Source organism: Grampus griseus, assembly GCF_964374135.1.
Source record: "Grampus griseus genome assembly, chromosome: 3".
Classification (NCBI taxonomy): Eukaryota; Metazoa; Chordata; class Mammalia; order Artiodactyla; family Delphinidae; genus Grampus; species Grampus griseus.
Window position 1 is genome coordinate 122,106,025 of NC_139019.1, and position 17,007 is coordinate 122,123,031.

General features: G+C 35.0%; 1 protein-coding gene across 2 annotated transcripts in view; it reads left to right on the forward strand.

Moving 5' to 3' along the window:
- LOC309820436 (RNA-binding protein 27) overlaps positions 1-17,007 on the forward strand; it is a 67,038-nt gene that overhangs the window by 25,685 nt on the left and 24,346 nt on the right. Inside the window, exons 8-12 of one of the 2 annotated variants that reach the window (XM_082651198.1) lie at positions 1,938-2,072; positions 10,135-10,299; positions 12,205-12,354; positions 14,614-14,758; positions 15,202-15,355. In XM_082651198.1, coding sequence (XP_082507324.1) covers positions 1,938-2,072; positions 10,135-10,299; positions 12,205-12,354; positions 14,614-14,758; positions 15,202-15,355 — 749 coding nt within the window. The remainder of the gene's footprint in view (positions 1-1,937; positions 2,073-10,134; positions 10,300-12,204; positions 12,355-14,613; positions 14,759-15,201; positions 15,356-17,007) is intronic. The other variant, XM_082651199.1, reaches the window with a different exon arrangement.

Below are 17,007 nucleotides of genomic sequence, written 5' to 3' on the forward strand. Positions count from 1 at the left end.
TCCGTCTTTAAAGAAAATCTCTGCAAGAGTATTGAAATAATCTTTAAAACATTTTATTATGGAAATTTTCTTTTTTTTCTTCCAGTTTTATTGATATATAATTGATGTACAGTACTGTTTAAGTTTAAGGTATTCAGCATAATGATTTGACTTGTATACATCATGAAGTGATTATCACAATAAGTTTAGTGACCATCCATCATCTCATATAGGTACAAAATTAAAGAAATAGGAAAAAAAATTATTTTTCTTATGGTGAGAACTTTTAGGATTTACTCTGTTAACAACTTTCATATATAACATACAGCAGCATTAATTATATTTATCATGTTGTACATTACATCTCTAGTACTTATTTATCTTATCATTGGAAGTTTGTGTCTTTTGACTGCCTTCGTCCCATTCCTTTTCCCCTCTATGGAAATTTTTGGATATACACAGATGTAGAATAATAACATACCATGTACCATCATCCAACTTAAGTGGTTATCAATATTCAGCTGTTTTTGTCTCATTTATTCCTCCCCCTCCCCACACACAATTTTTTTGCTTATTTTTTCTTTTTGCTGAAGTAAATTTCAGATGTCATAGCATTTCACCAGTATGTACTTCAGTATGAATCTCTTCAATGATAAGGACTTCAAAAAAAAAAATCAATATGCTGTTACCACATCCACCAAAATTAAGAGTAAGAAATGTTTAAAAATGATCATTTAAAAAAACTTAACTGGGGCTTCCCTGGTGGCACAGTGGTTGAGAGTCCGCCTGCCGATGCAGGGGACATGGGTTCGTGCCCCGGTCCAGGAAGATCCCACATGCCGTGGAGCGGCTGGGCCCGTGAGCCATGGCTGCTGAGCCTGCGCGTCCGCAAAAAAAAAAAAAAAAACAACTTACTTAACAGTTGCTGGTTTAGCAGAAACAGAAATAAGACTAAATTTTTTAAATGTAACTGAAAAAATTCTGGGGCAGTCAGTTTACATGTGTACAAAGGCATAAGAAAATATCTACCCAAAGACATTTAATGTTTTAAGAGTTAGCAAATTATTTTTAAAAATGGTTGCCATTTAATTTATTTAAGTTGTACTTTTTCAACTTTGGGGTTTTTTTAATCTTAATTTTTTTAAATTATTGCAAACTCACGAGAAGTTGCAAAAATAGTTTAACATGATTCCATGTACCCATCACATAGCTTTCCTGCAGTAATATTCTTTATAGAACACGTTTCATTAAAGTTGATAACGATTCGGAGACATTTAATGCATAGATTGGTCAATAGCAATATGGTTATTTTAACAGTGTTTGTTAGTATTTAATATTGTCACATGAATGGTATAATTATGAAGCTCAAGGTGAGATTTTATTTCCCAGATTAAAAGCCATCTTTGATGTATAGGAATTCTCACAATAAAAGATCTTAACCTCATTTTGGGAACATATCTGTTTAAAAGTTAAATCTAAGAATGTCATTTCCCCCTAACATTTTGCTATGAAAAATTTCAAGGAAACAAATAGCATCTAGGTTCTACAATTAACTAAAAATGTGATCTCTCCATGTTTAGTTTTCATGCCATTTCACGGTATGTTGTAACATCAGTACACTTAAACATGTTTATCATTAACTTGAGAGTTCTGTAGAACTCTCTCACCGCAGAAAGTTTGTTCAGGTCCCTTGGTAGCCATTTTCTACTGCCCCTCCAGATGCAACCAGTCTGCCATTTTTCCACCCTAGATTAGTTTCGTCCGTTACAGAACTAAAATGTCATTTAAATTAATTATGTACCCAGTGCTTAACCCTGCACATATCAAATTCCTTAATTCTGTTCTAAGCCAAAGTAGGTATTTTAAGTGTGAATATCCAAATTAATACTTGGTGTAGTGAGTATTTTTATTAGCTGGGAAACATTAATGCTCTACCTTTCACTTTTGGTTGTCTGTAGGACCACCTATAACACAGTCAAGCTTGATAAACAACCGTGATCAGCCTGGGACAAGTGCAGTGCCCAATCTTGCACCAGTGGGAGCAAGACTACCTCCTCCCTTACCCCAGAACCTCCTTTATACAGTGTCAGAACGTAAGTATACATTTGATTTAAAATTGCTAGGGTATAGAAAAGCCAAGTTTTCTCAGAACAGTCTTACACTTAAAAAAAAAATACAATTAATTTCTATTTTTATGGACTGTGCTATATAAAAATTATATGTGTGTTTAAAGGGCAGTTTAGTGTGTGGTTATGATATATAACTGTATTTTAATTTTGTGTGATAATGGGAGAGAAGGGCAAGGCCTTCTGTATTGGAGAAGTCTACTCTGCTGTAGAGTAGCAACATTCCTCCACTAAAGGAATTTTATTTTGAAGCTTCTGTTCAAAAATTGTTCCTCTGATTGAATTTCCAAAACATAAGGCTTATCTCCTAATAGTATACAAAAGGTCCGATAAAATATACCTAATTATTTAACTTGTAATGCTGAAGTGAAGATAGCATCCTTTAAACTGTAATATTTAGTGGTTAGGCTGTTTTGTAACATTTATGTTTAACTGTAATAATATGTTTTTCTTGGATCCTAATTCTCTTTTATTTCTTAAGTGGTTTTTTTTTGTTGTTGGTGTTGGTTTTAGTTGACTAAGGCTTAAAAAAATTTTTCTTCAAAAACATAAAAATAAGGTAGTTGGTGGTTTAAAATGTCAGACTGTGAGATTTTCTTTACAGAGCTAGGTAACTTTATAGATAAATTCATCTTTTTTTGTAACTGTGTTTATCATAAACATTTCTTCATCTCTGTCATGACCTGGAGAGGCAACTTAGAAAAGTAATTAAGCCCAGGTTCAAATTCTGCTTCCATCACTTGTGTCATTGTGACCTTAGGCAAGTTACTTAACCTCTTTGTATCCTAATTTCCTCTTTTGTAGAATAGAAATAATAATAACATTACTCACCTCATTAAGGTTGTTTTGGGGAAGAAATGGATTAATAGCTATAAAGCATCTGGAATAGTATCTGGCACCTAGCAAGTTACACGTAAGGAATAGTTATTATAATTTTGTAGTTATCATTGTCTCCATAAATTTCAGCCTCTCTGAAATCAAACCTGTTATCTTCCCTTAAGTCTCTACTACCTCCACAATGCTTGTCTTTCTTTGTTAATGGAAATAACACCCACCTTATCACCTAGAATTGAAACCCTGACATGACTGACTCATTGCTTTGCTTTTTTATATCTAGTTAATCGAAAAATTGTTCCTCTTTTTCTTTGAAGCATCCCTTTCTGTCTCTTCCTGCTGTGGCTTCTGCCCTCATCCACGCTTGAATCACTTCGCATTTCGGATTATTGCTACAATCTTCTTGAGTCCATTACGTTTCACTCCCATCTTCCCCCCATGTCACACCACATGATGCTGCTAAGCTAGTCTGCCTAAGAAAACCAGCCATGACAGTTCCTTATGAGAACTCTTCAGTGGCCATTATTTCCTCCTAAACCATAGATGAACCCCTTTCTATGGCTTCTCTTTCTATAATCTATTCCTCACTTCTTGGTAGTCTCTTTTCACTATTCCCCCATGTGTATTTTCTGTGGTCAGGCCAGTTATAACCCTGTCTGTGCCCCTGTCATGACTCAACTTTGTTTTCCTGTCTTCATTCTTAGTAATGTACTCCCTCTCCTGTTTTTGCAAGACCCAGATCTTCTAAGTATATGGGGAACATTACTGCTCTGTTCTGAACTCCTACAGTACCAAAAAGCATTTATTACGTAATGACATATAATTGTACGTAGGCCTACTATTTGATTTCTTTTCATTTATGTAAATCTTATGTTCAGCTGTGCTTCTTCAGAACGGAAACCACATCTGATAGTTAAGTAATTGTCCATACTGTTTCACTTTTAGTATCTCACCGTCTTCTAATTACTATAGTGTCTTGTTGCAGTGCGTATTTGTTTTACTGCTTCTCTCATTTTTTTTAATTACGGGAAATTTTATAAAAATAAAGAAGGTAGTATAATAAACTGCCACATTCCCATCACCCAGCTTCAACATGTTTCATGTTGATCAGTCTTGTTTCATCTATTCCTCCCTGAATCAGCTCTTTACATTACTTCTTAATGCCTTTTATTTATCTGAGAGTCTTTTGCAGATGACACATTTTCATATTGTTAAATTTAACATTGTGACTCACAATAAAAATTCCATTTTGTTTTTAATTTCTAAAAGATCTGGCGATTACCATTTATTTTAATATTGTTAAATTTAACATTGTGACTCACTCTATAAAAGTTCCCTTTTTTTTTTCCCAGCATGAGATTTTTATTTTCTATTTCAGATAAGTTATGGGGAAATGTATATCAAATTTTGTGCCCTGAAGTACAGCTTTTTTTTTTTCTTTTTAAATTTTTATTGGAGTATAGTTGATTTACAGTGTTGTGTTAGTTTAGGTGTACAGCAAAGTGAATCAGTTATACATATACATACATCTACTCTCTTTTTGTTTTTTAGATGTTGGGGGTAGGAGTTTATTAATTAATTTATTTTTGCTGTGTTGGGTCTTCGTTTCTGTGCGAGGGCTTTCTCTAGTTGTGGCAAGCGGGGGCCACTCTTCATGGCGGTGCGCAGGCCTCTCACTATCACGGCCTCTCTTGTCGTGGAGCACAGGCTCCAGACTCGCAGGCTCAGTAGTTGTGGCTCACGGGCCTAGTTGCTCCGCGGCATGTGGGATCTTCCCAGACCAGGGCTCGAACCCATGTCCCCTGCATTAGCAGGCAGATTCTCAACCACTGTGCCACCAGGGAAGCCCCATCTACTCTCTTTTAGATTCTTTTCCCATATAGGTCATTACAGAGTATTGGGTAGAGTTCCCTGTGCTGTACAGTCGGTCCTTATTAGTCATCTGTTTTATATATAGTACTGTGTATATGTCAATTCCAATCTCCCAATTCATCCCTCCCCACCCCTCACCCCTTTCCCCCCTGGTAACCACAGGTTTGTTTTCTACATCTGTGAGTCTGTTTCTGTTTTGTAAATACGTTCATTTGTACCATTTTTTTAGATTCCACATATAAGTGATATATGATATTTGTCTCTTTCATCTGACTTCATTCAGTATGACAAAAATTCCATTTTGATTTTAATGAAAAAATATCTGGCAGTTACCATTTATTTCAATGACTTAGCCTGATATTAATTCAGCAAATATTTTTTGAGTGCCTACTATGTGCCAGGCATTGTACTACACCCTAGGGAGCCAAGATGAACAAAATGTCTGACTTCATGTTTGAAGATGATTTTTCTGTTATTTCTTAAAAGCCAGACTATTTTTGGTATATCAGTAAAGTCCTTTTAGAACTGAAGTTTCAAGTTTCTGTTTTTCAGAGGCTGATAACATTTCTAAGAAAATTTGGGGGACCAGTACAGTTAGCAGCTTCTTATTTTGCTGTGTTAAGGACTGCATATGAAGACATCTAATATTTCGATTTTAAAAATACATTTTTATACCAAATAACTCAGAATAAATGACAGTCCTTTTAAATTTGGCTTTATGAAATATCACATTTTTTTCCCATTTTTGTTTCAGACCAGTAAAGGGCAATAGCTTCCTATTGGCATTTGTGAATTAGTGCTTTAGAAGATAGTCTTATATGCTGTGTCATTGTTTATAAAGAGACTTAGTTGGTGGGCAACTGAACATTTTGAAACTTATAGAATATTCAATATTGGGAAGTTTAAAACTCTACTATGCAAACTGCTTTCTTCCTTTCTTAAAAGTTAAAATGTGATTCCAAAATTTAGAGAGAAATTTGAAAACCTAGGAGATGGTTTCTGATAATCTAAACATAAAAAATTTTTTTTGGTGAGTGTAGTTTGTTATTTATAAATTTTTTGTATCTTTCTATTCAGTTGATTTTAAAACATCTTTTTTTTTTAATTACCTTTGAGACAGATAAGTTGAATTCTTCAAATTGTTCAGGTTTACTTTTAAGCTATACTTTATAATTTCAAGAAAATTAGAACTTGCTTCAGTTCAAATGAAGTGAAAAAGCTATATGTCTGTTTGCAATGTAATAGGGAACTTAAGCTATTCTTAAAGTTTTACAAGTTGGGAAAGTTTAAGTTACAGATTTTTTTGGTCATTGAAACTATCATTAAAATTCACAGCATAGAAAATGTGTGTAAGTGAAGAACAGCATATCAAATGGTATTTAGTTGTGAAAATTATGTCAATAGGGACCCAAATAAACATAGAAAAATGAAATCTGGATTTTTGGAGGTAAGAATAGGAGTCTACTGAATGCTAGGTACTGGGAATATACAGATGAATAAGAAATGATTTTTCTCCTAAGAAGCTAAAAATCTATTAGTGGGAAAGAAATATGTTAAAAATTACAAACCCACAAAAATCAATCACAGTGTATTTTGCTGTTAAAACTAAATGAACAGAGTGCCTCAGAAATACAGGTAACAAAGGAACTAATTCTGCCCAAAATAAAACCTTCATCTAGTCTGTAATTATCACTCATTTTTTAAGAGGTCAGTTGAATGTTAAAAGAAGAAAAAGAATTACCTCACTGGAAAACTGGGTAGGATACATGGGGCTCCTGGTAATGCTATTTAAAACTTAATGTCAGAAATGGTTATAATTTAGAAAAAGCTCTGAAATTTGGTTTTTTTGGAGTTAAGATGTCCGAAATACTCTGAAAGGGACTTAAATAATGAAACGTAGTTGGAATTGTATGGAAAAACACCTATTAAAATCAACTCTTTCCTTTGAAGTACTTAAACATTTTACCCAAATTTGAAGTCACCAATTCAGTGTACAGTTTTGGGGTTTTGGGTTTTGTGGGTTCCCCCTTCCCCCTGCACAGGACAGGACTATTTTAAAGTATACTCCCTTTTCTGCCTTAAATTTGACCTGTTTATTCTGCTTCTTTGAAGAAGTAGGAGTAGAAATATTTTGTAACTGCTAGGCTCGTTGTACTGGGTATGTGAAAGAGTGATAGTAAAATATAACATCCTAGATTTTATTTATTTATTTATTATTATTATTTTTTTTTGCGGTACACGGGCCTCTCACTGTTGTGTCCTCTCCCGTTGCGGAGCACAGTCTCCGGACACGCAGGCCCAGCAGCCATGGCTCACAGGCCCAGCCGCTCTGCGGCATGTGGGATCCTCCCGGACCGGGGCACGAACCCATGTCCCCTGCATCGGCAGGCGGACTCTCAACCACTGCGCCACCAGGGAAGCCCAACCAATTTGATTTTTAAAAACTTTTTATTATGGAAAATTTCAAATACAAGAGGAGAGCAAATAGTGTAGTTAATTGTCATTATTCATTTAGTGGCTTCAACATGTATCAACACACGGTTTAATCTTGCTTTATCTGTAACTCACTCCTGACTTGATTATTTTAGAACAAGTCCCAAACATAACATTTAATCTGTAAAATCTTCATTATATACCTCTAAAAGATAAGGGATAAACACACATGCACACAATTACTATACTTTAATCACAATCCCAAGATATTTATAACAGGTATTATTGTCAAATATCCAACCAGTGTTCATTATTCCCAGTTGTATCATAGATGTTCCTTTATAGCTGGTTCATTTGAAGCTGGATCCAAATAAGGTTACATATTACATTTAGTTAATATGTTTTTAAGTCTTTATTTGTTTATTTATTTTATTTTTTTAAAGTCTTTAAATCTGTAACAGTTTCTCCAACCTCTTTTTTTTCTCCTTGACATTTATTTGTTGAAGGAACAGATCATTTGTCCTGAAGAATTTTTCCACAATCTGGACTTGGCACATTGCATCCCCTGGTGTTATTTAACACATTCCTCTATCCTCTGTATTTCCTGTAAATTAGAGGTTTGGATCTAGAGACTTAATTAGGGTCATGTTTGCTCCCCCCTCCTTATTTTGAATGAATATTTTATTGATGGGGTTTTGTACTTCCTACTGCAGTATATCATGATGTACATAATACCAAGTTGTCTCCTTTCTGTGTTACAAATATTGATCACTGTGTACAGGTGTTTTCATCCTGATGCATCCGTTTAAAAAGTTGCACGTGGTTATTTGTGATCCCTGCCTAGATCTCTTGTTTCATTGGGGTTATAAAAGTGTGATACTCTAATTCTATTATTTCTTCTACATTTATTGGCTGGCATTCTACAAAGTGAAACTTGCGAGTTAACCATTTCTTTAACCTGAAATTCACTTTTTACAGGAAAGACAGGATAAATGCTTGTGTCCTTTCATTTATCACTTTTCAGAAAATGAGTTTGTTTCCTAATATCTTCCAGAGGTACCACTGTATTTTTTTTAAGTATCATAAAGAACTCATGGATTTCTAATGTTTGGTATGTTTCACCCCATTATGGCCCTTTTTGATGTTCAAATTGTCTAGTTTTTGACCATGGGGAGCCTCTTCATGTTGGTTCTGCAGATTGCTTTGTTTCGTTTTTGACATGCTAGTGTTTGGTAGCCATCTTGCTTTTGGAGGGACAGGGTATACTAAGGTGTACCAGGCCCATCTTAGAAGTTTTCTAACCAGTCCTAGAATCAGCCTTTTATCTGAGGAACTGTTTCTTTTTGAAATACTATTTAGAGACCTGAATAGATGTTGTTAAAGAAAATCACGGCTCATTTGAATAAACAGCCATCTTTCTGAAGTGTCTGAATGCATGTTCTTTGTCACTCGTTTTAAAAAGACATTGTACAAAGTAGCCTTTTAGTTTCTAATTTACTTTGAGACAGTTATTAATTAAATACACATGGTACATTGAGTGCTGTATCATAAATTTAAACTAGTCATATGGACTGAGATTGTACTTCCCATTTTTCTCTTTAGCTCACTACTGTGTTCTGCAAGGAATTCTCTGCAGTAGGTCATGCTTAAAACTATTTTCAGATCATTGAGGATATGTTAAATTGTTTTTGCAATGTAATGATTGATCCTTTTTTCAGTTTTGAAAGGATTGGTGCTAAGCCCCCAGTTATGTGGTCTGCTTATACAGTATGATGTGTCACCTCCTCTGCTCCGTATATAGGAAGAGAAGGGTAGTAAAGTTTAGCACATCTATTTCTTCTCTGCATTTACTGTGAAATCAAGTGGTGCTTTGTGACTTGTCTTATTAAGGTGTATTAATAGTCTTCTGGATTGTTCACTTTATAAGGACATTTCATCAGGTATAAAAAAATTCTAAATTCACTTTGTTTTGTGTCACATAGTGAATGTCTGTCTGACTTTAGATATAAAATATTGAGTAAATCTTAAAAATAGGTCTCATACGAGGTAGTCAGTGAAAAAGATACTATTAAATAACCAACCAAAGGGGGGTTTTGCTCCTTGATACCTTGTCTTTTTTAATCTTGTTCTACAGAATTTGGCTTCATTGTTTCTGACATTTCTTGCATCCATAAATATAGATTCTAAATGTGCTTTCTTTCCAAAAGTGGTCCTTAATATCTGAGGTAATTTCATGTGTACAGTGGCTAGTCTGTTCACCTGGGATTTTTTCCTTTTTTTCTTTCTCTATGTTTGTTATCCACCTGCTAGTAGGATAACGAATTTTCACTGTCTTGTTTAATTTTTTCTTTTGAATATTTCTTATTCTCTGAGGGTATGCTTGTGGTGGGTTTCTTTTTTTTAAGTTCCTTTATTATTTTTCTTTTTTCTGCTCTCAGGGAGTATAGTTTGTGCATACCTGAAATTATATGAGTTTGGGGAGGAGTGTTTTTATTTTTTTTAAATGGGTATGACAGCTTTGATAACCACATGTCTCATTGGATACAAAACTCTACATGAATAATAGCTCAAGGTTCCGTTGTCTAATAACTTGATATGGTTGATTGTTCAGTTTTGGGTAAATCAGCACGTAATTATTCCATTTAAGATTATAAAAAATGGTCGTTTTGCAGTCACACTATCTAATTCTTACTCTTTGTACCTCAATGCATCCTAACCAGTTGCATGTCTATTTCTTGAGTTAGAAAGTATCTTAGTAACATCTTTCTTGAGTACAGTTCCCATTGGTATACTTTCTCTGTTCTTGGCTCAAGTCTCAGGAAGTAGATCATTGCTTACGAGAAGCTTGTGACTCTCAATCCCAGCTGCCCTCCTATTCTTTCCTCTGTAGGACAGCCCATGTACTCTCGTGAACATGGTGCTGCTGCATCTGAGCGACTTCAGTTGGGGACACCGCCTCCTCTGTTGGCAGCTCGTTTGGTGCCACCTCGAAACCTCATGGGATCCTCCATTGGGTACCATACCTCAGTCTCCAGCCCCACCCCTCTGGTCCCAGGTAAGCTTTGCTACAGATGGCCATCCACCTCTGATCTTTTGTACCATAAACTGGCCAACCTAAGAGGTGATCTGGTATCCTGATCTGCTCTCACAGATTCCCATTAAAACTCCTAGGTAGTTTTATTTTCTGTTTCTCTGCTTCTTTGGTTTGTCCCTAGTGGCTCCTAGATGATTAGGTCTCCTGTGTGTCTGTCATCTCTGGTGTCCTTTGTATTTACTTTCCATGCCTCTGTAACTAAGGTCATGCTAGTTCCTTGAACTAGTTTCTAATCCGATAGATAGGAAGAGAGTATCTACTTGAATGGTTTCTAATCAGTTACATGTTATAAGAAAACTAGGTTAATTTTTCTTTAAAAGAAAACAAAAACATCTGGTTTCTTCCTGATCATAGATGAAAATGTCTTTTTCCCATCTGTCCCTTGTTGTATGGAATGGCTGTGTATAATGTGATTTCTTGAAAACTCTTCCCTCCTATTGACATGTACATTTTGAAGATCTATGGAGTGCTTTGAGGGTGTCTCATGAGGTTTTTAACATTTCTCACTTTGCGTTTAGATCTCAGTTCATCATGATTAACTAAAGGACTTTCAAGTTTCTTAGGGTTCTGTGTATTCCCAGGAATTATCAGATCGAGGCTATTTGATTATGTAACTTCTTTAAAACTTTCTGCAGCCTTAGCATAGATTTTTCTGTCAAGAGTACCAAGTGGTAACTGAAAACTTTTAAATCATAATTTGCTGATCTTATACTCTGAATTATAGAACTAATTGGCTAGTAATAAAGATCTGAATGTACCTTATCTTGTAGCTGAAACCTAATACGAGCAACAAAGGAGGTTTTTCCACTAAGAAAAAAAGATGCAAGGATTTATATTGATAAATCACAACTGTGAGAATCGGCATCTTCACTCCATCTTAACCTTCTTTCATTTTATGTACGATGAAAAGGATATTTTGGAGATAAACACATTCAGAATTTTTTTTAAACACTAACAAAATATTTATTTAGCATAAGAATTTTAAAAATTAAATTTTTAGGGACTTCCCTGGCAGTCCAGTGGTTAAGACTCCGTGCTTCCACTGCAGGGGGCGTGAGTTCCATCCCTGGTTGGGGAACTAGGATCCCGCATGCCACGCACAGTGTGGCCAAAAAAATAAATAAAATTTTAGTTGTAGAGAAAACACAGAGAACATGATAAAAGTGGCACTGATGAAGCGGGTGGTAGTAAAATAATGATTACATTTATAAACATAAAATGTATCTTATTTAGCTGTTTGAAATCAAACATTTGAGATATATTTTACATATGAAATTGGCTCTTTTCTCTCCAGTTTAAAGTGCACATAACCAGGCACTTCCCTGGTGGTCCAGTGGTTAAGACTCTGTGCTTCCAATGCAGGGGGCGTGTGTTTGATCCCTGGTTGGGGAACCAGGATCCCACATACTGCGCAGCGCGGCCAAAAAAAGAAAAGCAGATAACCAAATTAATAGATTGGTTTTTTCCCCCAATTAAAAGAACACCGAGAAATTAGGTGAGATGTGATAACAGAGGAAACCCAGCCAGTCATTTGTATATGGCGTTCATGTATGTGAAAATTTCTCTTAAAAATGTGCATTTAAGTTTGCATTAGGTGATTAATATAGAGGACAAAAATGGCTAGGTAAACAAATCCAGAAATATATCAGTAATTCAGAATGGATTTACATGTCTGTGTTTTGTGACTGGAACATTTTTGTTTCTTTGACTTCCAATAGGTTTATCTATATACTATAATTCAAAGAGAGAAATATATATGGGTTGATATATTTGTTGAAGAAAATTCATTTTTCTGGTTATTTTATAATAGGAAATTATTTAACTACTGTTATTTGTTTCATGTTTTGTTGTTTTGTTTTCCCTCAGATACCTATGAACCAGATGGTTATAATCCAGAAGCTCCTAGTATTACCAGTTCTGGTAGATCTCAGTATAGGCAGTTTTTTTCAAGAACACAGACACAGCGCCCAAACCTGATTGGCCTAACCTCTGGAGATATGGATGCAAATCCAAGAGGTAAGAATGCATTTAACTTTTTCTCATGCTAAATGTCATTTGGGCATAGTATTTCTGACCTCACTAAGGTCTAAAAATACTTTCAACAGTCTCTCTTTGAAGGGTGCTGTGTAATGATCTCAAATGCTTTTGAATATCTCCAGATTTTACTTTAAAGCCATAAATAAAATAAAAATAAATATATTCTGCTTATATTTATTTTTAAATAAAAATAATACTAGTGTTAATTAATTGCTCTTTTTGTAGGACTTTAGGCTATTTTAGGCACTATGCTAGATGTTAGATACAGAAAAACGACATGATCCCTCACCTTCAAAGAACTAATCATTTAATGGCCTACTTTGTGTTTTAAGAGCTGTGCTTCACACTAGTAACATTGAGAATTTTAAACACTATGATAAAATTATCTTTTGACTATTATTTATGATTAAAACCATATGTTAGGACCTTTATAAAGCATAGCCACAAATCTTAAAAGATTAAATGCAAGCATTGCCTTTAATATGGGTTGATACCATCCTTTCACCTCCGCTCAAAACAAAGTTTGGTTAAAACGTTTGATGAGATTCCAGTTTCTTACTTCTTATTATAGTTAGATTTCCAGTATTTAATTTCAGTTTGAGTGACTGGCCATGTGCCATCCTGAGGATATTTTCCTGATTTAATTATATGGTGGACAATTTTCCTTTTCTTACCTTCTTTCTTATCCTGATTTTATTAACTCTTCTTTACTGCCATTTATGACATTATTGCTACTACCAGTTAACAGTTTTGTGTCAAGATTAAACTAAATCCTTTTTAATATATTATTATCTCTAATATTCCTTACCAACAACTTAAATGAGGTACTATTTTTATTCTCTTTTTCATATATAGACACTGAGGCGAAGAGGGGTTAAAGAACTTGCCCATTATTAATTCTTTTCTGTTCTATTCTATTCTATACATCAGCGGTCTCCAGCCTTTTTGGCACCAGGGACAGTTTTCGTGGAAGACAATTCTTCCACAGACGGATGGTGCAGCGGGTGGTGGTGGGGATAGTTCAGGCGGTAACACAAGCGATGGGGAAGCTTGCTAGCCCGCCGCTCACCTCCTGCTGTGTGGACCGCTACTGGTCTTTGGCCTGGGGTTTGGAGACCCCTGCTATACATGACAGAACTAGCATTTGGACCCAGGTTTATCTAATTCCAAAGAATATGCTCTTACTTTCTGTGCTGTAATGCATATATTGTTACCAAATTACCTGAAATTAGTGGGAAGTTCGTATTTTCAGCCCCACAGTGATTATTCTTTGCTGCTGATTTTACTTTTGGTGGAGTCGCTAAAATTATGGAGAATACTCAGAATATAACGTGCAGTTTTGGGTTGGTATTTGCTTTTTGGTTCAACACACCTCTTTCCACTGACAGGTAACCTATCGTAAGGTCAGCGTCGTATAGTATTTTAGTCTTAACTGTTGTGAATGGAATGTGTTAATTTATAACATTGGCTTTGAATTTTCCTTTCAATGTTTAGGTTTGAATAATCTTAAACCTACAAAAAAATCAAAAGTGCAATAAACACGTTAATACTTTCACTTAGGTTCACCAGTTGTTAACATTTTTGTCAGCTTTGGGCATGAATGCTCACTTGTGTCCACTCTTCTCTCTGTCTTCCTCCCCTCTCCCTTCACATTGTTTTCTTGAATCACTTGAAAGTAAATTTTGGAGATTGTGACACTTTAAGATCCTTTAGTTTACATCTGAGAATAAGACACAGTACTATATACGCGCAATATCATTGCCACACATAAAAGAAAATCATAATTCCATAGTAGTATCCTATCCATGTGCACTTCTTGTTGAATCCTATAAGGAGACAAATATTTCACTCCATTTGTGGCCTAATAAGTTTGATCACTTGCTGTAATTGTTAGAGCTCTCCATTGTAAAGTTTGTGGAGTGGTACTTTGGCATCAGATAAATATCTTATTCTCCAACACCCTTTCACTGATTTTTTTTTCCTTCCATTTATGATCCTTGCCTGAATCAGTCATTATTACATCAGAGTTGGCTAGGAGTTTTTAAATGCGCATATTGTATTTTTGAAAAAGGAGGCAATTGATAATTTATTTTTGCTGTTAAACATTTCTGAAAAGGAAATGGTAGTAGCCAGGTGCTATTCACAGTGATTTTTAGCTTTTGGACTAAATAATTTTAATCATTTGAAATTCCCCAAATACAACGCATGGTCAGTAATGTTAATTTTTGTTTTCTACAGCTGCTAACATTGTCATCCAGACTGAACCACCAGTTCCTGTTTCAATTAATAGCAACATAACCAGAGTGGTTCTTGAACCAGATAGCCGGAAAAGAGCTATGAGTGGTTTGGAAGGGCCACTGGCAAAGAAACCTTGGCTGGGAAAGTAAGATAATTTGCTAATTAGTAACATCTAATTGATGTTTCTGGTTTTTTGTTTGCAGTAGTAAATTTGTAAAATTAAGAGTTGTCATTAATCATTAATTTTCAATCTGTGTGCCTTAAAGCTAAGGTTCCCAAAGGCATCATTAGTATGTCTTAAACATTGAAAAGTTAACAGAATATTGATAATAGATATTAGTAATTTGTACTAATTTCTAGGCCTAACCCAGTATTAGAATTATTGAGACATCAGTCTTCTTTCTTTCTCTCTACCTGTTTGATTCCCATGTAATAAGGATAATGTGAAAATTACCTAGTCATTTCTGAAGAATGTTAAGTGCTTACAAAGGATACTTGAATAAATATAAACTTACATTCTTTGCTGATTATCTCTTGCCTAGGCATAATGTAGGAGAATTAACCAAGATCTGTTAATATTCCTTTCAGGCAAGGGAATAACAATCAGAGTAAACCAGGATTCTTGAGAAAGAATCAGTATACAAACACCAAATTAGAAGTCAAGAAAATCCCTCAGGAATTGAACAACATTACCAAGCTCAATGAACATTTCAGCAAATTTGGAACTATTGTTAATATCCAGGTAGGTGTAGCTATGTTGGTGACAAAATCCATGTATATAATGTATCTTCAAAAATATTCCTATCAGCTTACCTTGCTTAAACAAGCCAGTGATTAGTCTGATCATCTCTGCTATGTGTTTTAAATTCCACTGTGTATCTGTATGCCCAACTTTATGACGGAGTTGTTGTGCTGAATTTGTCCTCTGAATTCATTTGGTTCTTTTCTGCAACCTCTTCCTGAAAGACAGTGGGCCAGTTATTGTATTTTTGTTCATACTTGTATCTCTGGACAGATGACTTTTTTACCTGCTTTAGTGTTCTAACTAAGTAGGTAAGATTTTTGGTAACTTCTAAGATTGTAATTTTGTTTACTGACTGGCTTTTATTTTGTGAAATATTAATTGGTTAAGGATGGTTCTAATCTTGAGAATTGTAGGCACTGTAACATATAATCTAACATCAAATAAACTGAAGCTTTTATATTTTGCTGTGTGTTTGTTAGATATTTGAATTTATCAATTTGTGGTTGGGTGTTACGCTGTAATTGAGGGTACTAGAAGGTCTGTTAAAGTTGGGATTTCAGTCAGTTACCCCTGACACGCAGTGTTGCCATCAAACCAAAATATGATTTATGTATCTCTCACTACCTTTTTCCTCTTAAATTTTTCCTAGGTCATTATTCTTTATGGCATTTAGAAAAACTAGGAAGCTTTTAATGTAAATGAGTATGAGTCTGCTTGGGTTGCCATAACAAATACCATAGACTGGGTGGCTTAAACAACAAAAATTTATTTGTGGGGAATCCAAGATCAGAATACTAGCCAATTTGGTTCCTGGTAAGGACTCTCTGGCTTGGAGACGGCCATCTTCTTGCTGTGTGCTCACATGATGGAAGGAGAGGGAAGGGAAGAGACAGAGAGAGCTCTTCCTGTAAGGTCACCAGTCCTGTCTGATTAGGGCCACACCCCTTTGATCTCATTTAACCTTATTTACCTCCTAAAAACCCTGTCTCCAAATACTGTCACATTGGGGGTCAGGGCTTCACCGTATGAATTTGGGGAGGACATAACTCATTCCATAGCAGTAGGCCATAATTTATATAAGCACTATTCTCTATTTGGGGGAATTTATGTTGTTCTTACTATTTTTTATAAAAACAATGCTATTGTGAACCTCCTTTTGTATAAACCTTTTATTTTTTTATGATGCATTGCTGAATTAAAGGGAATTTTAAAACTTTTTATTTGAACTGCCAAATTGTTCTCCAAAAGGGTTGTGCCAGTTGATGCTCCCTAACACAATGTGTGAACCTCATCAAAACTCTAATATGGATCCATTAAAAATTTTTAGACTAGTTTCATAAGTGAAAAATTGTACTTGCTTTAATTTGCTTTGTTTTTATTCCTAGGTAGACTCTAATTTATATAGACCATTTGCAGCACTTTTGGATTTACCTGCCCACTGTCTTTGCCCATTTTTTATGAAGGCATTTATAATAATGCTTTTCCAAGCCTTTGCCTGTCATATATATGAAAATTACTTTTTCGTTTTGTCACTCATTTTGTTTGTGGCAGGTTTGGACTGACAGTGGTTTAAAATTTTATTTGGTCAAATTCGCTGTTTGTCTTTATGGGTCCTGCCTTTATAGGTGTGCATAAAAAGGCTTTCCAAA